This window comes from Glandiceps talaboti, chromosome 10, assembly GCF_964340395.1.
Source record: "Glandiceps talaboti chromosome 10, keGlaTala1.1, whole genome shotgun sequence".
NCBI classification, from domain to species: Eukaryota; Metazoa; Hemichordata; class Enteropneusta; family Spengelidae; genus Glandiceps; species Glandiceps talaboti.
Genome location: NC_135558.1, coordinates 11891030 through 11917629, shown reverse-complemented (window position 1 = coordinate 11917629; position 26600 = coordinate 11891030). Strand labels below are relative to the sequence as shown.

Below are 26600 nucleotides of genomic sequence, written 5' to 3'. Positions count from 1 at the left end.
GGACATACAGTAGTACTCCACTGCATTGATTTACCGTACGTGAATGGAGTGACGACGTGGACGAAGTTACATAGTTTGCAAAGTCCTGTATCAACAATCAAGCTGAATGGAAGACTACGATATATTGAAGATATTGAGAGATAGATAGGGTAAACCATAGATTCTACACGAAACCCAGACCCTTGGGTATATGGGTAAACACAAGTACAATGTGTGTAACCATAAATACATACTGTATAGTTGGGCATATCACAGTGTACGACATCGTAAAACCTGCCATTTTTTTATCTATTTATTTTATTTTTTTTTACAAATTTGTACATAGTAATATCGTTCATCGAGGATCCGCGGGGACATGACACCCGTGCGGTGTACGAGGGTAGACAATGTGAGTATTCTTCAGTACTACCGTTTACGACGACAATAACGTGTAATACTAGTACATAAACAATAATCACTGAGAATCTTCACTGAGACGGTGTGAGAATATCGCATACTGTCTGGAAGCGAAATTCCTTCGTTTATTTCAAGACAACCCTCCCACACCTACCCCACTCACGACAGCGAGGGAAAGAGGGGGGAGAGAGAGAGAGGGAGAAATGCAACAAAATACAAACTTACATTTTATGTGTTAAATGAAGGTATATTTATTCTTCTATATTTAATCGAAAAAGTGCAAATGTAAATAGAAAGTTCACTCTGCTGCCTGCATTTCTACATCTTCACCCGTGATGGCGCTGTCTTCCTTCGTTGTCGGCGAGACAAATTCGACTGAAAGAAAGGAAAGTAAATGAGACGGTAATATCTTACTATTAAAATGTGAATCTTCACAAAGCACGTCTTGTGGCGACAAATTCCACGTATTTTTTCCACAGCGTCCATTTCTATCACTTTCTATGTAACTCACAAAACGCCGAAAATATACCCATACTTTCATAATCTCGCACGTAATTATTACCGATCTGGATATTTATGAAAATCAAGCACAGAGTCGTGCTTGGTCGAAACATTTGTTTGTGCCATTAGCTGGCCCAAACTCACAAACTCTGTTGATTGGTTAATTTTTTTACTGAAATATTCGTCGTTGTGGGCGCTCTTCGCTATGGTGAACGTACGTGTGGGACCTCTCAGTATGACAGATTATTTCATTTCAGAATGCCAAATATTCCGACTCGTCTTGAAAAAATATGTAAATGCAATTATTAAAAGTCAAACTTCAATGACAATTTGATAACGCTAACCATCCATTTGACTTCTTTCTCTCTCATTTCGTAGTAGACCCTTCAGAAGTTTCCGTTTCTTCTTCCCTGACAACTCAGTATTGGCCTTGGGATTGGTTCTAAAATGTAATACAAATCGTCAGTAGTAACGAGGACCCGAACAGCAGACAAACATGAACACAACACAGCATGCCATATTAATGAAATATCGACAGCAGAAATGAAAAATCTCGATGCACAAAAATTCACCCTGTTATAGTACATCCTCAGGTACCAACACAACAGCCGTTTGTATTGTCATGATTATTACACAGAGGTATCATTGCATTGTAACGGACGTAAGCTGCGATACAACCTGACTTTGGCTCCGTTGACATGATATGTTTTCAAAAGAAAATACAATGATTTTGTTGTATCTGCGCCTACCCGTTTACACGGAGACGCCAAAGATGCACATGAAAACGAAACTATTTGAAAACGCTGCAGATTTTTTTTTCAAAGACAAAACGTTTGCTTCTAAAACGAAGTCCGTGTAAACGAACGAAAACGAAAGGGGAGTCAAGTAAACGAAGTCTTGACTAAGAAAGACTGTGGTTTGAGACCCTATTAAGCGAACAAACTGAATACACACATCTTTCATTCGAACAGTGATATGACCAAAACTGTAAACAGTCGTCATTTCAGATTGATGTAGAGCGCCCTCGACGGCGTGTCTTTTAATGTACATTTTGAACAAATGACAGGCTATCCAACCTTTTCTTTTTCAGCTGTTCTGCTGCTATGCGATCGCCCGCTGCTTTAGATTTCACGTAGTCTCTTCGAAGTCGCTTGAGTTCCTTCTTTCGCTTCTGTACTTTCTTCTGTTGTTTCTGCTTCTGTACACAAGAAAGATAAATAAAAAAATGTCTGAGAATCTTTAGAGATGGGACTCAGTGAGACGGAGTATGTGGAATTCCGTTTTGCATATAACTTTGTAAAGTTGTATAGCTGTTGACAGTGACTGTCTACATCTTTTTTCGTTATCTCTGGTAAATACATCTGTAGAGTGTCATGTGCGCGATTTCCAAGTCGAAATTGTGGTCGATAGCGCGGAAGCTCGAACTACGAGCAGACGTTGAATTCTATCTCTGACCACCACTTGGTCTGTGATTCTATGAATTTTAAGAAGATGTCACTCACATACATATTAGTAATTGTGACTTTCACCAAAGTCAATTTCACTAAAACTGTCAACTTAAAAAAAAATATAAAAAAAATAACCTGTAAAACTTAAAACTGTACTAGCTGCAACTGGAGCGTTCTTTGAAAATGTTTTGTAAATATAACGATTTACTCATAACATATAGCGAGGGCCAAAGTACTGGGATCAAGAGAAAGTTGGGCGTTTTCAGAGACCAAACAGCGACAGATTAGAGAGGTTGGCGAAGTAAAACCTAGTCCACTGATCATACCGCCCTCTAGTGGCCGTATCGAAACTCATTCTGCAGAACAAGATACGACCTTGACATACTGAAATTTCAATGTCACTTTTCATATTGAAATGCATGTGCTTGGACGATTTGTGCGTTGCTAGTATAGCAATGGGTCGACGCGTTTCCACCATGTGAGTTACCGCTGTTGGTACATGGTAGGGATAACGCATCACACCTCCCGTGCGGCTAGTCCTGCTTACATACGGATTAAGTCGTCCCTTCTTTTTGAGGTGCTGAGGGTCATGTCAGTAATCTAGACCCGTGCACCGTCTGCAAGCAGGACTAACCCCCGTGCGGCCAGATGATGGTCAATCGTAGGTTCATACACAGGACATACAGATGACACCAGACTGCGACAGTCTGGCTGTTAATTCTGTTTACAATAATAATGGATCGAAAATCTGATTAACATGCTCTCAAACATCTATAAATATTGTAGATGATGTCATGTGGGAGTGTTATTTGTTGTTGTTGAGTTTTCCGTCGTTCCGGAATTTGCACTCACAAATAATATTGTAAAATAACGCAAACCCTGGAACGACAAAAAGCTCAAAATTATATTTTAAAAAATAATGACGCTGCGATTATTACAGTTGTAATCATGTTTATCTAGTAATACTTATAAATTTGTTTACGAATGGTAAATATTTCTCGGACAGGTTCAGTTATATTGTGTTGTACGTACGTGTCTTGCATTTCAAGTGCCCAATTATCGACACACCATATGTGTCACTTATTTTTTTCCAAAACTGATTGTTCCACGTTGAAAGATTACTAATTCAAAATACACGACACAAAAATGTCTTTTAAGTGGATACACACTGAGTTTTCCAATGTTGACATCGTGTGATTTGTAGGGTCAAAGAGGCCCCCTAACTGTCTGGAATTTCTACAGCGAGTCTCTATTCATTCATCATCGTGTATTTGCAACAGTGCAAGGAAGGGCCTGTGCCGTTTCAACGATGGAATTATCTTGGCCGCAGATATTCATAATAACAGCGTTGCTGCTGATACCCATTCTCTATGAATGTAACAAAACGGTTCATTATTATTGCAAATATATAACGTACCAGCTGATGGTCTTACTGGTTGGGCTTATCACAATTCCGTTTGCACTTCGAAAACCCGGAGACGTAACGAACCAAAGGTAACCCTTTTGTCAATTGTTCTCAGTTAACACACATAATCGATTTGACTCGTTGAGCTTTTGGTCCTGTACAACGTGTACAACACGAGATTGGTCAATTTACGAACACCGTTGAACTCTCCCATCGTCGCACACACTAGTGTCAAACATGCTATAATTCAATGACTGTGAATGAATGAGTTGGTCAGTAGTCGGCCATGTTCCAACTTTCCACGTTGTCAACAGCTGGTTCAGCCGCCAGTGACAGTACAATAGTAACGGTTGTATCGAGTGTGGCCTTGACGGCTAATCGAAGCTTTCCAGCCCGGTCAGTGCACTTTGTCCCCGCGCCACAACTTCCAAAACAAGCGTACCAAACACAGACCTTGTTTGTTATTACAATCATCGTTCCGAAAACAACTGACAGAAAAATTGTGACATAAATATTAATATTTATACCAAGTCTGCTGGGATATTGGTACATTAGTGCGGTATTTGTACTATTCAAATATTGATCATTGGAATTATTTTTTAAATTGTTGTAATCATTGTAATAAATGGGATAATTCTGACATTACATAATGATATCACGTGACTTGAAAGTAAGGAATAGGAATCTACAGGTACGGTACATGCACATAATGCTTAGTCCTGCTTGCAGACTAGTAAGTCAGGACTCAATATTCTGACATTGCCCCCCCCCCCCCCCCTTTCAAAATCACATCTGCAAGCAGGACTAGACTAGCACATTCCACACAGTGTCTATCACAGTCACTAGTGTACATCTATAAGTGTGTAGGTAAATACATGCCTATGACACAACAAAAAATAAATATTAAAATAACATTCTAAAAGTATATTATGTAACTTTCCATTATTTTTTCATCTTTTTTGCCAGTCGATAAATACAGTAAATCTTTACTGGCAATAGTGTAGTCCTTTTGGTTACCAGGGTTACCTCATTGTTAATTGTAGTAATTGTACACTCCCCCTCGCTTACAAGTGAAGTATGTTGGAAACCTGATTCTAACATTTGTGCCTTCTACACTAAAGAAGAAAAAGAAGGATATGGGCCAATGTCAGAATTGAGTCCGAAACTACTCTGTCCACAAGCAGGACAATAAGGGCACTGGCTTGGTGTCTGTGTGTAAAAAGTTATGAAAGGGATACACATCAGAAACTTGTTTGTCAACAAACTGTAAATGCATATGATGTGTCTGTCTGTCTGTGCGTAAGCAAATTCATCATCATACATACTTCATCAAGTACAAAGTATAGATAAACCAACAACAATTATTGAATTTTTTAGACATGTACATGTATCCTTCAGGGCCATACATGGATCTCGATTTGATGAAACCATACTTTATTCATATACAATGTATGTACATGTATATATGTATGATCATGGCCAGATAAATGCATATCCAGTGCCAGCCTGTGTAGGTATTACAGTGCTTCCAATCAAAGTATGACCGATGAAGTACTGCAACATACTGATACATAGTCAAAGTATGACCGATGAAGTACTGCAACATACTGATATATAGTCAAGGTATGACCAATGAAGTACTGCAACATACTGATACATAGTCAAGGTATGACCAATGAAGTACTGCAACATACTGATACATAGTCAAAGTATGAACGATGAAGTACTGCAACATACTGACACAGTCATTTGCCTGATGCTTTGGCCTAGATTTAGCTATAGTAGTCACAACACTGCCAACTCAGGGGCAAAGTTGAATAAAAGTTTACTTTGATAGTGCCGCCCAATGAGCACACAATATTCATTGTTACAAATAAAACCCATCTATTGGTAGATATCACCATGGCTAGATGTACAGAGTAATGCATTAGACAACAAACCTCAGTAAGTGTAAGTGGGGCCAAATTTAAAATTTGTTATAACTGAAGTTTTCAGTAATGATGCACACAATTGCATCACACAGGGCATCTTTGATCTGACCCTACTAAATCATACACACAGACTTAGCTCAGTAATGTATCTGTATGTTGCAGTACTTCATCGTCCATACTTTGATTGGAAGCACTGTAATGATATAGATAAAGATTTACATGTACACACACATAAACGTATAGATAATAATAATAATGTTGGTTTTTATATCTCGCTTTCCCAGTCTCTGTTCAAGCTCTTTTACAGTTAGTGTACAATAGTAATCGGATCTCACCATAAACAAATTTATTTTCTATCATCTGAAACACCTGAGGAGGGATACGAATGTAGTCGGCCTCATGCATGTAAAATCCAGACTTGATTTGTCCCCACAAGCTTGAGCTAATAGAGGCTTAACGATGATTATACAGTCCCTAATTATAACACTAAATTTATCTTCAGAAATTATCTCCATTAAGATCATAAATATTTAAATACCATGAACAGATGGCCAGTTCTACTGTTTCTGTTCATACCTACCACTTTTGCCTTGACAAATCATTAATGACAAATATAATGAACATATGTCTCATGTGAATATCAAAATGTATTTTTTTTTTTTTTTTGCAAGAGCATGATAACAAAAATTGACAGTCAAATAATGAAGTGTGTATCAATAATTCAGTTTATTTGTCAGCTAATGATATGTTGATGATGTAGGATTAATTTCACTTATTCAAACTGTTCAGACAAACATATTCTTTTTTATGATGAGGTGAATTTATAATGAATGCCAGAACAATGAATTACCTGTGGCAGCTGCAGAAAGATGATTGACTCTAAAACACATGTAATATATATAAAATATCGTGATTATAATTTTTTGAACAGATGCAATTCCTGGGTATCCATTTAATGTGGTGTGTCCGCAAAGCAAATCTGACATTATATTGACACTAAGATAAAAAGTTATGATGTGCAGTGTGGTGTTCCCCAAAGATAACCCAGTTTTCATCATTATGACCCATAACAAAATATTTTGTCAGTGTTTTTGATATGGGTGGTAAGCAGGTATTAAAATCTGCTGGGGTTCCCTAGTAATTTTACCAGTGTTCCCCAAACAAAATTATAGTAGATTGTACCGAAAACTATGCAACTTTTACCCCTTTCCCACTCGCTGTTACCAAGGTTACCAACCTTACCGAAAACACTGTCTGTGTCTTATGAGAGGGCAAACTGGTATGTAAATAAACATCCTTGGTGATGAAATCATTTTTTTGGACAAGTGATTTATTAAAGTTGCACAAGCTGAGTTAGTAAACATCCGAAGGAAATGAATCATGACAATCAAACAGGCATAAAGGGGTACAAGTTGAGTTTACACATTTTGGGCGAGATTTATGTTGTGTATTTAAAAGACACTCATAGTATTCTATGTAATGAAGCAAAGGTAACTATTGCTTGCAATTGACTGACCTCAAACCTGGTATTAAGATAAAACATATCAATGACCTGATGATGTAATTTTTGATTAGTACCAAAAATGTTGAGGAATCCATACTAGGAAATGTTCTAACCAAATTAGAGACAACTGTAATGTCATTGAAGGCATACAGCGACATTAATATTATACTATTATAATAATAGTTGAATCAAGATTTAATGCGAGTATTTTCACTTGCATAAAAAGTTTTTAAAACTATCATCGAAAACACGCCATTAGTTGCTGATAATCACAGTATAGACAAGGCTCCAATCTTTTCTGTTTAATCAGCTTCCTGTAACATCCTATTGTTGTTTATATCTTTATTGTGATGATAGGAATGGCATGATGTGATAAACCAATGACTAACAAGTTACTTTGGTCACTTCACCTGAAATACAAAGGTTCAGATTAAAGGTTAAAGATACATAAGTACATGTAGTACCCAGTTATAGACGTATAAATACATGTAGTACCCAGTTATAGACGCACTGACGCAACTTGACCTGTTGACCTTTGCCTCAAAATGGGGGCAATACATAATACATGATTCGGCAAGACTTCAATGCATTCATATTTAATTTTTCTACTTAATCAAATGTGAATGATGTATGTCAGGTTGTTAATAATAATTTTATGGGCCGGATAAAGGTTTTGCTGGCTGAGGTTATACATATACTGTAAGCTGTACGGCTTAGTACTGGGTTTTTTATCGTTTACCCTATATATTTGCAAGGAAGCATCATTTGAATCACATAACCACATATATTGATAGTAAAACATTTTATTCGCAAAAATGTAAAGATAGTAAAAGTAAAATCAACATCAAATCACTCAGCAAATGGATGTTGATGAGCGTGCCACTTGCATATTTTGGTTAAGTTGCGAGTGTGTGATATGGAAAATTACTCCACATGTTCGATGGGCTTGCTCTCTACTGAATTGCATTGGAAGTGTTACTATGACAACAGTATTTCAACAGTTGTGATACTGGATTTTCAATTTCAGCAAAATATGTATTAGTTATTCTGTTTGTACAAATGTAAATTTACTGATGGGGTTTTTGCCAAGCGCTGGCCATCACGCACCAAACCAAATAACCAGTTACTTTCTCTAAAGTAGCTGACTACTTTTTCAAAAAAATGTACTTTAGAAGTAAACTGTAAAATTGACCAGTGTTGTTCTGTTTGTACAAATATACATACATGTACATACGTAAACCTAGATATTTTCACTACTAGAAAATTTGGCAATTTCCAAGTCTTCAGCTAGTTCTCAAAGACTAATTTTTACTAATTGCCAGACTGGTATATTGTGTTCATGTATAAGAAGGTATTTTAGTCACTACTTATTTTTGCGTCGTTGTTTTCAAACAAAATAAGTGAAAATAAGTCATTTAAAAAAAACCCTAAATTTTCCAGGTTTACAGGATGTCTTTTTAACCTATTAAAATTGGTAGGTTTTTATTACCTGAAAGTGAAACAATGTTTGTGACAAAATAAATTTCTACCAGGAAAATGATATCTGTCGTAAATTCTGAGTAAGTAGTTTAGTACATGTAGTTACATGCAAGTAATGGAGGTAGATTTATTCAATTTGATGTGAATTAATACTAAGTGATTGTCGCTGTAAGTGTACTATGGAGTCAAATCTTTTATTTGCCTGAATAAAAAGCAGACAGTGTAAAAAAAATTGTGCTAAAATTGGTCACCACTAAAATAAATAAGTCCAGTAGTTGCTATTCTGATCAGAGTATTAATATCGTTGTATTGGAATTAAGTGGCAAATTATATATTTAGTGTAGTTGCTAAGATTTTGGTAACTGAATGGGGGAAATCTAGTAAAACATTCATTGACTTCCATACATGTACCATAATTTGAGTGGGTAACCCTGGTAACAGATGGGTGAAATCTGGTAAAACTTGCATAGCTTTCCATACATGTACCTGTCATAAGTTTGGTTAGGAACTCGGTAACATAAAAGGAATGCTAATTTCTAGTTAAAGTTACATAAATTTCCATGCCATGTACTATAAATTTGATGGGAACCCAGTAAAGTTACTGGAGTAATTGCATGTAGGTTTGACCTGTATTTTATACCTGACCATACTTTGTGAAAAACATAGATTTATCATACATGTACAAAATGTATATGTAGAATGAATGAATGATTATGCAGATGTGCCATTTTATTTCATTTTCAACACATGACAAAGCATTGAAAAGATTTAGAAATGTTTTACAACAAATAGAACTAAAATAATACAATATAATACATTGATGGACATGAATAGAATTTAAAAAATAAAATCTTTTACAAAATACACTGTATACTATTATGTAGAGACATGTAACAATTACCAGGGCTAAGTTTTAGTTATTAGAATACTGAGATAATGCTGAACAAATTTCTTTCTCATCATCATACAGTTGAATGCAAATATAAGTCCTATATGTAAATATAGAACAATATGCCCAACATATTAACAGAAAACAATGCTAATCCTTTGGCAAACCTACATTCCTAGCATGACTACACCTTGGGTATTGATGGAACTTGTTACAAACAGGGAAAGTAAACAATGGAATTGGATTAATGACACTTGGCACAGCATGTTGGAACAGCAGAGATTTGTACATTTGTATTACAATTCATCATTTGATAGGAACAGTGCTATGGCCTCCTCACATAGCTTATGGTCACAGACAAAATTCATCAATGCTTTAATGTTGGCGGTTGTAAATCTCGGCATAATGCCATCACAGGGTGTATTTTCAAATGCAAATATACTCGTGTACATGTAAATATAGAACAATATACCCACATGTGAAAATCAATTTTATGCTTAAGTTTAATGCCATCAGAGGGGTACATGTATTTCAACTCATTTACAACAAGCAAATGAAAATGTACCGACATACATGTACATGTATTTATTAAAAGCAGAGAATAGTATACCCACACATTTGATAAAAATCACATAATGCTAAACCTTTGAAATACATACTTCTCACTATAATACGGTACCATCACAGGACGATGAACTTTTCATAAAATGCAAATGTACCTATGTGTAAACATAGAACAATATACGCACATGTTAAAATCAAACAACGCTAACTTTGAAATTCATGAGTCTCAGTATAATGCATTCAGTAATCATAGGATGTACGGTATTTCAACACATCTTGAAACATAATAAAACACAAACAACAACAACGTACGAAGGAAGCAGAGGTACATAAAGTAATCTGATTATCGAGCTGAATTCCTACATCAGATTTTTAATCAGACTGTACTGCCCCCAACACAAACTATGCCTGGCTTCAACTACATGTATACATGTACTTGGACATTAAACAAATCTTGCATATTATAACCGTCCCCAATATTGACCTTTGTGCCAGATGATCGGATGGTAATCTACCCGATGTGTGTAGAGCATATAACCTCTGATCAGAAGGGGGGAAACATCAATCTTAGGGTTGTAATATTTCCATGATATGCTAAAGGAATATTATTCTTGCAATTATGATTCCATATGGTTAGATTCCTGAAATCTGATGTTATCTTGCAAACATCAAAATTTTGATTCATAGTACATGTACTCTTAATACTTTGCCCATTGGCAATAAAAAAGTCACTTGCTCAGCAACCATCCCAGATGTTCTTTACTGTAACTATGGCAACATAGCATGTGTATATGAAGGCATGTAATAAAATAGTATATTTTTACATAAAAAGGACAGTTTAATATATTCTGTTATGCAGTTACCCAAAAATTTCTCATTGATAATATGAATTTCAAAAATGATTCAAACTCCCTTTCCCTCTGATTATAGAAGGCTGATATTTTGATATTTGATGATAATGTGCTGGGTTACAACAATGTTGTTCTTAGAATTTGATTAATTAAACTTTATCGATGTTTTCATTTGAGAAGGGTTAAAATATCAAATCTATCAAAGACGTGAACTAAGAAAAGAATCATGTCATTTTGTGTGTATAAAGAACACTTGTCACTCTGGTGAAAAGTATTGAAGTATTCACTGATTTTATTATTTTATTATTTAAAGATGATAAAATCCCAAAGTGTTTTACCAGGGTTCCAAAGTTACAGTACAAGGCATGGAAAATTAATTTATGCAAACTTTACCAGATTCCTTTATCTATTAGTCTTCAGGCTATCCGTTAGTTTTTGCATCTGAAGGTCCCTTACCTTGAATAGCCCTCTAGAGTTTATCTATCCTTCTTTTACTGGAGTAACAGTTCCATAATTTATATGCAAACTTTACCAGATTCCACTTCCCTTCTGATACATAAATTCTGAAATCTTAGCAAACTTTATCAGATTCCTCTAGCCCTCTGTTACTGGGGTTCCAAAATCTATACAAATTTTACCAGATTCTTCGACCTCTCTACAGGTGTTTCAAAATCTATTGTAAACTTTACCAGATTCTTCTTTACACTCTGTTACTGGGGTTCCAACATCATAGCAAAGTTTACCAGATTCTTCTTCACACTCTGTTACTGGGGTTCCAAAATCTATGCATATTTTACCAGATTCTTTGACCTCTCTACAGGTGTTTCAAAATCAATGTAAACTTTACCAGATTCTGCTTCACCCTCTTTTACTGGGGTTCCAACATCTTAGCAAAGTTTACCAGATTCTGCTTCACCCTCTTTTACTGGGGTTTCAAAATCTATGCAAATTTTACCAGATTCTGCTTCACCCTCTGTTACTGGGGTTCCAAAATCTATGCAAATTTTACCAGATTCTTTGACCTCTCTACAGGTGTTTCAAAATCTATTGTAAACTTTACCAGATCTTCTTCACACTCTGTTATTGGGGTTCCAACATCATAGCAAAGTTTACCAGATTCTTTTTCACCATCTGTTACTGGGGTTCCAAAATCTTATAAAAACACTATATTATATGAATTTTTCTTCTTCTTTTTTCAGATGGGCATCATGGGCAACCACAACTCTTATCAAACCTTTGTTTGGTATTCGAATGACAATATTAGACGAAGAAAATTTGGAAAGTGAAAAGCCATTCATTGCAATCTGCAATCACCAAACTTTTATCGACTTTGTAGGCAAGTTATAATGCTACATGGAAAAATGTCATTTTGACCTTTAACCTCATGGAAAAAGGGATACACCTTGTTAACTAGCTTTCATGTACAAATGTAACATTTCGTAATGATGAATTGAATGACCAATGAGTCATGTACTTATCTGACTGAATACGCCCTAATATTTGAGTTATCAGAAAGATCAAATATTTCATAGTGTGGCCATTAGGAGTACTGTTCGGGGGCCATTTTGGGACCAGAATACTGGAATGATGGAACCCAAAGGTTGCAGCCACAAAGTTACCACTCATTTCGAGAACAGGTGAAGCCTGCGGCACTACTACATTAGGGCCCGTCTATCCAATATCATCTGTATTGCAGACATGCATGGGCTGGTTTCAACCAAACGTGGCACAAATGTCAACCTGAACAGGCAAAACATTACTCATAAGGGAATAAGAACCCTTGGTCATGACACAAGAACTAATGATAAATGATGAATATATCTAAGTTTTAGTCTATCTGAGCTGGTTTGTTGAAACTATGGTAGGTCTGCCGTTGTTTATTTGCCTCCATTCAAGTCTGGATAAACAGTTTTACTTGATTTCTACAAGGTATTCTGTAAGGTAGGCCATGATGAGGTGCCCTCACACATTGGTCAACCCCTCCCAAGATTGATGCAGAATTCTATATGCATAATTTTTTGGATAATTTTTTCTTTGTTTTCTGTAGGGATGATGGAGATCTATCCAGACAGATGTACAGCACTTGCCAAGAACTCTTTAAAATATGCTGGGACATTTGGTATAGGGATGTGGCTGACTGGTATCATCTTTATCGACAGATTTCGTCCAGACAGAGCCAAAGATACAATTGATTCTTGTGTGCAAGTTATGATGAAGAAAAATGTAAGTATTGTAAATAAATTTGTATAAGTCAATAGTGTGTATCAAAAGTGAATAATAGTTTAATTCGTATTCGGGAATCTGTGTGCCATCCGTATCAATTTGACATGTCATTGACGCATATCAATTTCTCGTAATGCACAAAAGTTGTAACGCGTCTTTTCCCACATTGTAACAACCGAGAGATAGTCACTACCGACAGTAAACAGATTGTTTTGGGGTGATCCACAGTCCCTCGAGGAAACAGACATATAATGTTGCCCTCACGATAAGTCAACATGTGTACATAATGTTCCCTATCCTTTTCTAGGTCTGGCAAAGTGTGCCCTCTAGGCTAATTTCATGCACCACTGACGCACCAAATTTGGTATTCTCCAGTCCCTTACTATGTCCGGTGATGTGTGGCCCGTAGGCCAATTTGATGGACCACTGACAGACCAATTTTTAAAACTCACATACCAAAATTTGGTGTTGTGGTGACTCACAAGAATACCCATTTTATCGTGCTGAAACATAACAAACGTTGGCTATTATATTAGATGGAATACTGCCGGTATTCAACTGGTCTAACTAATTCATACAAAATAAGTGTGAGTTGTTCTGCACTCACTTGACTATAGCACTTAGCATGTTTTGACTTTTGTTATTTACATGTACATGTACATACATGTATCTTGTTTCTAGTGTTAGAAAGGTACCATGTATCAAACAGCTGGTTTCAAACATTTAAAGTTGATATATTTGTAAAACATAGTTTCCTACTAGCCTCAAATAAGTTACTCACTAAATAAAACTGACAAATCATGTCATCAAAATTTGCATATATATTTTTAAATTGCAATGTCTGTATTTGAGGTTTTATGTTCATTAATTGTGCGTTCTCTTTCCCAGGCCAAAGTGTGGATTTTTCCAGAAGGCACCAGAAATCCAGATGGTGGTTTATTAACTTTCAAGAAAGGGGCCTTTTATCTGGCAGTTCAAGGCCAGGTGAGTACATGTATATTGTGACTACATATTACAATGTACCTCAACACTAAGTAGGTATGTCCGCACCTGAACAGAGTATTGCCACACCTCCTACCCCCGCAAGGCAAGTATGTATATGTATGTATGTATGTATGTATGTATGTATGTATGTATGTATGTATGTATGTGTGTGTGTGTGTATGTGTGTGTCCACACTTGAATGGGGTTTGTTTCCCCCCGCCCCAATGACAAGGTACATAAAGGTACATGTACATGCCTGTCTTCTACACAAAGTTGGGGTCTGGTCTTCCATGGCAAGGTAGGTGTACAAAAAGTATGTATGTACATGTCTGTACTCTGTACACTATACAGCAACATTTCTAGGCACCATGTCCACACATGCAGATCGTATCTGATCCTCCATAGGCTGTTCTGATTTCATTTCATTTACTTTTATATCTGTTTCATCTGTAACATACAATCTCTCTACTATCCAAAAGTCCATATATACATGTTTCTACACATTTATACAAGAATTCACATGCAGTGAAATAATCTCAATAAATCTCATTTCTTTACATTTACAGGTCCCTATCGTACCAATTGTCTTTTCAAATTACTCAGAATATTTCTGTGCGAAAGAAAAGAAATTCACAAACAACGGTGAGTATGTTACTATAGACATTTAGTATTACATAGTACTACTAGTAGTAGTAGGTCAGCTTGTGTTTTGATGTACATGTACGTGATGCACAACCTAGTTCCAAAAACACATGCACACAGGTCAATGTTCATAATGTACATTTACGCACAGACAAGTAGAAATTACTTGTCTGTGATTTACGTCACCACATTACTACAAGAGCTATATGAACTTTAAGTGGCAGTCTGTCATTGAAGCCCTTTTGACTTTCAACTTAAGTTAGGGATGATCAGAAAATATGGAATTTATACCCTGGTCATTCTTTGTCATGACAACGCATATCTATGTCAGGTTCTGCGACGCTCACAATACGAGTAAAAACATTCTGAATCACTATATTTTTCCCAATGTTTCATGAAATACAGTTACGACAATACATGTTCACTGGTATTGTTCTCTGTTCAACCAAGCAAAAAATACTTCAGCCCTCTGGGTTTTTGTCACTACCAGGGTACTTGCAATCTTTTGACTGGAACTGCACCCCTTAAGTCACTCATATTTTCACTCGGCCGACCAAAAAAAAAAATATATACAATGTTTGGAAACAATAAGCACAATGTAAAATATGGACCTCCATATTGCTATAAACACCGTATGTTTTAGAAGTTGAAGTAGTATGAGGATATTTGAATACAAAACAATAGTAACCACTCAAAATGTAAAGTTCCAGAATTTTGCCCAATTAATAATAACAAAACAAAATAGTGGCTAAAAACACGTCGAGCACAGTATTATTCAGTGTCAATAATAGAGCGATATATATATATACAAAATATACCTCTATATTATTACAGGATCTGTATTAATTTACAATTTCTACTGAGTATTAGATGTATTTTCAATTATACATTTATAAAAGTGGCCATATGGATGGGGATTGGGTATTTATTTTGGATTTTTTTAATTTATAAAACAATTTTATCATGGCTTCCTATTTGAAAAATCAATGTGAGTCAACAGTGTGACCAAGTCTGTGTTTGTAATTCAATATAGTGAAAAAAAGCTAATACAAATGTGTGAAAAGTTTGTTATGGTACGTATAATAACAAAGATTTTACATATTTTATTAATCTTCTGTAATTTATAGACTTACAAACGCAGACTTGGGCTACGTTGTTTCACATTGATTTTTCAAGTAGGAAGCTATGATAAAATTGTTTTATAGTTTAAAAATCCAGTCAATTCTCGTCAATATATGGCCCCTTTTCATTGTTTACAATTAATGCTAAAAGGTATACATGGTAATTGAATATCTGACTGCAAGCAAAACTAGTTGATAATTAGCTAAAAAGAGTAATGAATCATTTGTATACATGAATATTCATGCCCGCTGTGTTCATACATGTACAATGTAGTATCAACTGAAAATTTCTACTTGCAGTTAAAAAAAAAATCTGAACCGAATCCCAAATGACATCATGTGATAACAACCCATTGTAATACACTCCTTGACAATGCTGATGAGTCACCAGCAAAAATTTAGAATTCACTTCCAAAATTTTTTTTTTGAATCGGAATAGAAATTTTGATTCGATAATAAATCATTTTGCCTGTCACTTTATAGATGTGAAGACCAGTAACTCTGACTGTGAGCTGTCATTAATTCCACTAGATTTAGTTTCTGCAGGTCTAAATTATGTACATACGTAGACAGTGGAGGGGAAATGGAGCATACAAGTCAATTAGTTCTATTTATAGAGGGGGTATATGTACAGACGGTGATTTTAGAGTGTTTTTGTTATTAAAATCTGCACAAGATGTAACTAAGGTATTATTTTTTCAATCAGATAACCAACAGTATATTCACTAAAAATTGTTAAAATACAAATAATTAGACATTGTACATGTCAATTAGAGGTCTATTTTATCTATAAGTAATATAGTAATGAGATAAAATCATGATTCAATGGGGTACTGATTTTTGGGTGCGGACCCAAAAATCAAGTTCGATTGGTTATATTGCACCATACTATGTGTTCTGCTACACAAATATGTTTATAACAACAGGTGATTCAAAACTATACAGGATGTACGATGATATTACGAGTAAGTCATAACATCTAGAAAATACATGTATACACATATATATATACATATATATTATATATGTATTATATTATTTTGACAAATGTAGTAGAGAAATCACTGATCCAAGAATATTTTGTGCACTAGTCAGAAATAACAGCAGTTGGCTGATATAACACATGCTTGGCCTACATGTAGCTTGGGTCTCATGCTACCAAGACATAGCTATTATCTAGGTTATATGCAAACAAAACTACTGTATTTGGTATTCTGACGAGGACTCATGAATAGCCAAGCCTATAGTACCGGTATATAGGTGAACTACATTGTAGTATTTGTACCTAACAAACAAACAAACAATCAGCTGATCGAACCACCCAGAGGTCAGCCTTAACGAGAGAAGTCATCTTAAAACACGATTGTTGATCAGGGATAGATCAAAAACTGACCTCTGGGTGACCTACCTCATGTCTAAAATCAGGTGATCATACTGCCACCTAGAGGTCAACTTTAGCTAGGGGGAATTTGTAAGTCTGGTGAAGATTATCGGACAGCTTAAAAGTATATTGTGTCATCGGTTGAACAGCTCTATGAGTTGAAAAGTCATATATCCAGATATCCCTGATGAGCCAATTCCAAATTATTCTTCGCTATCAATCAATATGTACTTACATGTACAGACCTGGCTCAAAATGACAGCTTCTCATATCTTTTGTATTTGCTAATAATTTATGTTATATAGTTTATACATGACATTATTTCTGAAAGCCTTGAGTCGACATATATGATCTTCTTTGTGTTAATTTGCTTACAAGCAGTCATGTACACCGATATGTGTTGAATACCCTCAAAGTTCTTTCATTGGGTGCAGGAGATAATATCAGAAGGACATTTATATAATAGCAATATTTATATTGTACATTTTGTATATTTAAATCCGAGCTACATTTATATTTATTTTAGCCTTGCAAATCAATTTACTGTTGTGTGTGCCCAATATCATGTTGTACGACATCAAGCACGTACTCCACATTGTGTTGTCAGACAACAGCATGATGTGGAAAGCCCAAAATGACATATCTGTCAATCTACAATTGTATGAAGTAACAAATACTTCAACATGTTTATGTATTAGGGACAATCACCTGATGTCAAAGTAGACGAACTTTGTTCGCTTAGAGGGGAGGGGGTCTGCCAGTGTCACTCAACGCAATTGTAATCTGGATGCCAACAAGGTCTTTAACTGATGTAATTTTATTGTAATGATAGGAACTAGACTTGTCACTAATATTCAACTTCTGAACTTCATTTTTTGCATTTCCAACCAAATTTTGAAAACTTTCATGCCTTCAAGGATAACAGGTTTTGTAGTTACTACTGAGATGTTGATAAGTTGATTAAAATTTACTTCTGATGTGAGATATAGTATTTGGTTTCCGGTCAGTATTATAAAATGTTTACCATGTTTTTTAAAATAGTATTGATCGTACTGGTATGACTGCCAAAATTCTCACCATGGTTTACATCTTACATAAATGAATCAATGTCACACTTGTACGAATTCGTTTTAGGGGATGGGTTTTGACCTAAAGGAACAAAAGTTTGTTTGTTGACCTTGTGTGACACTGTCGGATTGTCCGTATGATATTTTTAGGAATGAGGCACGAAAGATACCAATATTGTGGTGTCTGAAAAAACTAGACAGTTCATTTTGTATTTTTTCCCAATGTATGGTAACTGTTTTCATAACTTTCCTATTTGTCAACATGCGTTTAATAACTTTTTGCCTCTCTTTGATTTTATCGACAGTGAAATTCACTATTAAGGTGCTACCACCGATTCAAACAAAAGGATTAACGATGTCAGATGTTGGAAAACTATGCGAGGACACGAGACAGAAGATGCTAGACACCTACAATGAAATCTCTAGAAAGGATAAAGGCCTTGAAAAGTGATTTCTTTCTTGATAAAATCACAATCGTTGGATCTGGTCCAGCTACTGATCTGCGACCTATGACCTGGACTAGTCAATTTTTTTACAAGGGGTGTCTGACACCAAACGGAGGATACGAAAGAGGGACCAATCTGAATGTCGGGAAAAAAGTCATAGTGCGTAGAATAGACGCCAAACCAGATCCCACGCTTACTTAAATGCATTTCTATCAAATTTTACAAACAGTAAAAATAATACGTCGTTTTATTTGAGATGTAATTTTGACATAAAAAGAAGTATGTCGTTTCTTGAAGTCCAGACATATCAACTTTTCATATGCCCAAAGTACAAATTTCGTCTTTGGCAACTCATTCTTGATAAATTTTCACCCATTTCTAAATGACTTTTCAGCGTCATACAATCGTATGTAGTTAGTCACATGTACTTACATATTCTCACACAAGCATTTTAGGTTGGCCAATGTTTGAGGGCGCCCCGTCACGGCGTACCTTACAGACTATATATTAACGACAATCTGTATGTGCAATACGGTATATTTAATAAAGCCCCAAACTAAAGAATTCAAATCTGGCACTTCTTGTAATAATTCCCACAAAATATATTTAATAAATTTGACACTGCCAGTCATCTTTTAAAAAAGATGTAAATTTGTGTCAGAAAATTAATAACATCATTGTTGTGACAATCATTTTAATATTTATTCGTCAATCACACAAGATAAAATTACAAAATGATTGACACTGCCAATTATGCAAAAGATGAATTCATGTAAAAAAAAAAGAGAAATAACATAATTATGATAGTTATTGATATTAATTCAGTATAACGACATGTCCAAATTTGATATGGTAATTACAAGGGTCTTTTGGTGATAACTGCATCTAATAATGTTGATTTTTGTGTAATTTTCAGATCAGCTGTACCTGTTGTAGACTACCATTAGCTGATACGTAGAAACAAAATTTGTTCATGCCACCTTACCAATAGATTTTCCTTTCTAATACAACAAGTATAAGTATCTCCTTGTTAATTTATTCTGGCCAGCAGTGGCAGCTTTGACCTTTGACCTTCAAGATGGTCAGATTTTGTGTGATACTTATGCTACCTTATATATATATATATATATATATATAGGGCTATCTTTGTATATGTTTTGTAACATCGACTTGCTCTTTTTTTAAATCCAGACTATTTTAGTTATTTTCTGATCAAACTTTCTATTTTACTCCTCTTCCAAAAAATGCTCAACGTGACTACACAGTGAATTTTAAAATTACTGCAAATATTATACTATTTTGGTTCAAGGAGGCTTTATTTTATATGAGTTTAATAGGGGTTAATGTTTGGTTAGGTTTAACTATGTTATCATTTGAAAAGTGGTTACATTAGGAAGTCTCTCCTGTTTTCATAAATTATGTTCATCAATTCACTATTCCTCTATGTGCGTATGGTTGTAAAATTGTGGCAGTCCAATATGACATATTTCAGTTATCAACCCTGTATCACAAGAGGGCGCCCTATACAAGAAAAGTGAGGATAAAAAATGACATTGCATGGAATACAGCAGGCAGCACATGTGGCTAAAACAACTGAGTTCCTAAAAAAGTATGTGATCTGCAACAAAGTTAGTGGACTATTTTTATTGGTGAAGAATGCAACCAACTTTTCTTGTAAAACACTGGGAAATGAACGATGATTTATTCAAAGAAGGCCATATGGCTCACACTTCTGGTCCCACTAGGTGTGGCTGAACAGCACCCCTAGTGACCAAACTGTACAATCTTTTGTCTTTATCACAACTGGTGTATGACATAATTATAGTTTGTTACCTGTAACGAGTATGTCATGCCATCTCTAAAGAATCATTATTGAGCAGATCTATCTGACAATTCAATTTTCAGGGTCGCACTTCACTAGGTCAACAGTATAATTGGAAGCTTTTGGGATATTGGTTTACAGCTTCTGTCTGTCTGTCTGTCTGTCTGTCTGTCTGTCTGTCTGTCTGTCTGTCTGTGTCAGTTGCTTGATCATATGTGGCTCTTCATGTATCTATCATTTATTTTCATCTGCTCTGCTCACTGCAATGGTACTTGGTTAAATGAAACTTTGTACACATGTACTTGTCTAAACAGAGAAATTATAGTAAAAATGATGTCATCACCAAAATATGTTTTCCCATGAATCCCTGCAGCAAATCCTAAAAATGGCCGAACACATTTCAAGTGCAATAGGGCTTCTTTACAAGATTTCAAAATTGTGTAAGTTACTGAGGTGCTATTTTATTACCCCGAATCATACTGAAGTTGATAGCAGTAACCAGCATAAGTGTACTTGAGGCAGAAATAAATCTTGACAGACTTTTCCTTTAGATAAATGTACTTAGCAGCTTAACGTGTCATAAAAGTATCCGCCACCTGTTGCCATGCCAACCATGCATGATAAATAGCTGCTGTTGTAGCAGAGTCGAGGCCTATACATGTATTTACACATACATGTATCTCTAGATAAGTCATCTTGTAAATAGTCGGACAACAAAGGTTTCATTTATGTTATGAATTTAAAGAAAGTGTCAAAATACTGTTGTGTCAAAATTATAAATATTGACATTTATTGGGAGGTACAAATGGATGTAAGTCATGTTTGCATAATTTTACATTTTACACATACAGGTTTTAATTCATTTTTGAATATGCGTAAGAATATTTTTAGATCATTTATAAGGTAACAAATTGTCAGTTGACTTACGTTACAGTGCCATTTTGGTGCAATTTTAAAAGTTAGGATGGAAATCTGTTTTCATGGCTTAAGACATACCAATGCAGCTACACAGTACAACAAAATCTGACTGTCGTTCTCCTTTGAGATACAATATTTATGTTACCAAAAAAATGCCAAGAAATTAAGTTTTCTTGAATTTCAGATTTTTGAAATATTCTGAATTTGATATTACTTCATGTACATGGGTAGACACAGAGTGGTGGTGGTGGTGGTGGTGGTGGTGGTGGTGGTGGTCCAGAAATTTATAACAAATAGGTAACAGCTGATTGTAATTTCGTACAATGTGCATAATACAATTGGTAACATTTACAGAACCATCACAGCTGATCTCATACATATTCATGTGATGAAAGAATGCCGGCTTAGAGCTGTGATGGGAACAACTTGCCAAAATACATGCATGTACCAGCTCCAAATCTAACCACTCAACTACTACACGTCATTGTCAGTCATTATTACGACCTATGACATGACTTTAAAGGCCCCTGATTCAGTCCCAGGTTAAAGGACCTTTCTGGAGAACTAATTTTCCCTCAATTTTCTGCTTGACAACTGTTTTTCAAACCACAATTTGAATTCTTATGCAAGTACCTTTAAGATTACAAATGTACTGTAGGTGACAGTGATTGGAGATGCATGTTATTTTACAGCCTAAGTTATAAGTATAGAATCTGTATCTTTTTAAAAGTCAGGGTTTTAATCAAAATTCTCACATTCATGTAATCTTATCAGTGGACCTACATGTATACAGCCGATTTCATGTTAAGTATTCACTGGCTCTGTTTGATACAACCATGCAGAAACTAATAAGAAAGTATGCATGCTCACAAGATAACAATTCTTGCTACATTTAGCCTAAATTAAATAAACCATTCAAACATACTGCAACAAGATACAGACACACAGGCACCAATTTTTTGGTGCCTACCTTTGATGTCTGCGTTGTGGCACTTTAGTTCATTTCATTTTAGACAAAATGTAGCAAGACACTATTCATTTTAGACAAAATGTAGCAAGACACTATTCATTCAATTTTGCTATCTTAAAATGTAGCATGTCCAGTTTCTTTTTGGTTTCTGTCATATCGCATCAATCAGTGAATGCTAACATGAAACAGGCCGTAATTAAGACCAATGGCAATTCTTTCTGTAGACCTCTTTGACTGTTTTTCTCCTGAAACCCTTAATCATCATTGGTTGAAGTAGATTGGATGATCCGTTGTGTGGGTTAGTGAATGGTTACAGAAACAGTTCAACAATGGATCTTCAAGCCTATGGTTCAAGATGCATGTTTTTTATCTCCCGAGTATAGTATCTTTTTTATGTTAAATGAAGTTTATTAGTTTCTTTTAAAATATTTCGGTAACAATAACGAGTACATTATAATGTGTATAAAAGGGAATCAATTGTGTATTTCCATAACTGCTTGCATGATATCTCTTCCATCTTTTTACTAAATTCTTTTCATACAATTTAATAATTGTACTTGAACACAGGGTAAATAAGCAAATATTGCTTTATTTAGTTTCACTGAATTAGTAAAAGTGACTCTGGTCTCTCTATCTACATGTCTATAATATATTATTATTAGTGACCTATAGTGTGATTTCACCCTGTAGTGGACTGATGCAGACCAATATAACTTGTGAATTTCATGTAGCCCAATGACCAGTGTACATATGAAATGTGAACTTCTCCCTGCTTGCAATGAATCAATCACAGATGAAATGTGAATTTAAATGAACCAATCACAGATGAAATGTAAATTTCACCTTGTAATAGACCAATCACAGGTGAAATGTGACCTTTTCCTTGCAATGAACCAATAACAGATGAAATGTGACCTTTTCCTTGCAATGAACCAATCACAGATGAAATGTAAATTTCACCTTGTAATAGACCAATCACAGGTAAAATGTGACCGTCTCCTTGCAATGAACCAATCACAGATGAAATGTAAATTTCACCTTGTAATAGACCAATCACAGATGAAATGTGACCGTCTCCTTGCAATGAACCAATCACAGATGAAATGTAAATTTCACCTTGTAATAGACCAATCACAAATGAAATGTAAATTTCACCTTGTAATAGACCAATCACACATGAAATGTGAATTTAAATGAACCAATCACAGATGAAATGTCAATTTCACTTTGTAATGGACCAATGAAACACAAAATATGACTTTCACCATGTAATGGGCCAATGACCAAATGCAAAAATTGAATTTCACCATGTACAATAGTCAATATATATATAGTTTATAACCAACATCAATGACATACATATAATGTATACCATGAATTTCACTCTCTAGTGGACCAACAAATCACCTCTAAAATGTGAATATCACCTGGAGGTAACTCACTGACCAATTGATGCAAACTGAATTCAGCTTGTAGCAGACCAATGAATGAAAAATGAATACATACATGTTATGTATATATCACCTTACATCATGATCTAATCTGGTCATTTTTGGCACCAAAATGAAAGCTTTGGTGCAAATAGGTTATAATATATGCAGAGCTTCATCAGTGCTACAAATGAGATAGTGAAATAAAGTGAGCCAAAAATTGCCAATAATAGTTACCATGGTACAGCTGCTGAACCAGACAATAGCCTTCAACAAGACTTGGCAATTAAAAGTAATCATGTGTACTTAATAGACATTTAATACTTCTGTAAGATATACATGTACTGTACATGTATATGAGCACACGCACGCACACACACACACACACACACACACACACACACACACACATACACACACATAGACATTTCTTTGCGTGTACATTTCACATTTTCAGTCTTCCAAATTTCTGCTTTTTACTTTTTCTCAAGTCTTTCTCCTAATTTGGCATGTGCAATAATAAAAAATAATCAAATAAAAGATTGTGTTATCTTTGATTTGTATGTATGTGTGTATGTGTGTGTACATTGTATGTATGTATGTATGTATGTATGTATGTATGTATGTACAAAATGTATGTATGTATGTATGTATGTACTATGCATGTATGCATGTATGTGTGTATGCATGTACATGTATGTAAATGTGTATATGTGTGTGTATGTATACAGTATGTATGTATGCATGTATGTATGTATGTATGTATGTATGTATGTATATGTATACTATATATATGCATATGTATGTATGTATGCATGCATGGGTGTGTGCATGTACATGTATGTATATATTGTGTGTGTATGTATTGTGTATTTGTATAACTGTATTAACCTACATATTCCTTGGTCCAGTATTACTCAAGAAGCCAGGTGGACCATTTGCATATGCAAATAATAATTTATTTCAGTGAAAACTCATAAAAAATTTATGCATAGTTAGCTTTAAACAGAGACCCTTCACGAAAGTAGGGTGTACGCTTTAAACTGTGTATCACGTGTTTAACCATAGACCCTACATGTACATGTATTGGGTCTATGGTTTAAGGTTCAAAGTACTGTCATTCTTAATCTAACACACCATACATATTCTGTAACAGTATTAATCAGACCAGTCCTTGTTCATACAAAATTTGTTTAGAGTCTTTTCAATCAATCAATTTTTACAGTGCACTTGTATTAGACACAGAGTCAAGAGACACTGTACAGTCACATGCAGTCTATAAGGTAAGCCGTGACAGGGCGCCCTCACGAGTCACATATCGCTCAACCCCCTTGTGAGAGGAGGCTAGAACAACACAATGTATATCTTACAGTTCTAGTCACATGTTGAAAAGTAAAATGAGAAGTGATTCCAAAAATTGTAAATTTATTACACTGAATTCAAGTCAATCAAAACAATGTGACTTGGATAAAATAAAGGAGATGAACATATTCTTTGTATACACAGACTGGTAGATTATTGTAACACCAATCAACCAATCACGGGATTTAGATGAAGTGTGACGAAAACATGTATATACAACAACAAAAATTGATGTATTTACAACAACTGAAATTGATGTTTTGGCAAATAGAAATGGACACAAACTAAAACTATTGCTGTGATATGTTGATGTAAGCTATTGAATGAACAGTTGGTTTTATTGTACTTACAGTATTAAATGTATGTATGTGTGTGTGTGCGTACATATGTATGTATGTATGTATGTATGTATGTATGTATGTATGTATGTACAAATGTATGTATGTGTGTGCGTGTGTGTGTGCATATGTATGTACATGTATGTATGTATCATGTATGTATGTACATACGTACGTGTGTGTGCATGCATGTGTACGTATGTATATGTATGTATGTATGTAATCAGTATGTATGTATGTATGTATGTATGTATGTATGTATGTATGCACAGGTACTCGAATCAATGTGTAGAAAAAAAATGTATTGTGTCTTATTTATATACATATTTTTTTTTTAAATCATACATATTGATTCAAGTACCTGTGTATGTATGTATGTATGCATACATGCATGTACGTAGTGTATATGTGTGTGTGTGTGTGTGTGTTTTGACGGCCGGACGGACAAAGTAAGTGGAAAACTCTCCAATCACCAATGTTTGGAAGCATATCTAATACTGCCATGTATTGGTTGGAGAGCAGATTGGAGAGGGGGGATAGGAACAAGTAGATAAAAAGTGTCATCTAAAACCGTTTCGCCGGGAGTGTATACATCGCAATCATTATGGACACAGTGTGTAACACCATAAGTGTGCTGGGTGCCATAATGTGTATATAAATGGTTTACCAGAGTCTGCACAGATAACAAGGAAGTCTGTGCTTCCATTGAACATGGATGTATCCATGTATAGCGCATATGCATTGAATAACTCCTATTTTTAACGGGTGTGAAAGGTATTAACGATCGAGAACCCACTCACCTTTGGCTTTCTTGGACGGTTAAGTCCTCCCGAAGCTGGCATTGTTATCCCCTCTGTAAATATTCTGATAACAAGAAGAAGTAGCCGAGTAGATCGACAGCATACAAATACACGTGCAGCTTGGAAAA

General features: G+C 35.1%; 2 protein-coding genes across 2 annotated transcripts; one reads left to right on the top strand and one right to left on the bottom strand.

Moving 5' to 3' along the window:
• Positions 1 to 641: 641 nt before the first annotated feature.
• On the bottom strand, positions 642 to 26600 carry LOC144441515 (uncharacterized). Its single transcript, XM_078131098.1, has 4 exons — positions 26473 to 26600; positions 1974 to 2095; positions 1242 to 1339; positions 642 to 771 (listed from the first exon to the last, which is right to left on the bottom strand). Exons 1-4 carry the CDS (start codon positions 26512 to 26514, stop codon positions 695 to 697), a joined length of 339 nt encoding a protein of 112 aa, XP_077987224.1. The 5' UTR covers positions 26515 to 26600; the 3' UTR covers positions 642 to 694.
• On the top strand, positions 3655 to 19017 carry LOC144441472 (1-acyl-sn-glycerol-3-phosphate acyltransferase alpha-like). Its single transcript, XM_078131050.1, has 6 exons — positions 3655 to 3839; positions 12168 to 12304; positions 13016 to 13191; positions 14080 to 14175; positions 14742 to 14817; positions 18692 to 19017. Exons 1-6 carry the CDS (start codon positions 3655 to 3657, stop codon positions 18835 to 18837), a joined length of 816 nt encoding a protein of 271 aa, XP_077987176.1. The 3' UTR covers positions 18838 to 19017.

Coding starts and splice junctions, on each gene's coding strand:
- LOC144441472 (XM_078131050.1), top strand. CDS start 3,655: ATGGAATTATCTTGGCCGCAGATATTCATAATAACAGCGTTGCTGCTG. Junction 13,192..14,079: donor AAGTTATGATGAAGAAAAAT/GTAAGTATTGTA, acceptor TCTCTTTCCCAG/GCCAAAGTGTGGATTTTTCC. Junction 14,818..18,691: donor AAAGAAATTCACAAACAACG/GTGAGTATGTTA, acceptor TTTTATCGACAG/TGAAATTCACTATTAAGGTG.
- LOC144441515 (XM_078131098.1), bottom strand. CDS start 26,514: ATGCCAGCTTCGGGAGGACTTAACCGTCCAAGAAAGCCAAAG. Junction 1,340..1,973: donor GAACAGCTGAAAAAGAAAAG/GTTGGATAGCCT, acceptor ATTACATTTTAG/AACCAATCCCAAGGCCAATA. Junction 772..1,241: donor AGAAAGAAGTCAAATGGATG/GTTAGCGTTATC, acceptor CCTTTCTTTCAG/TCGAATTTGTCTCGCCGACA.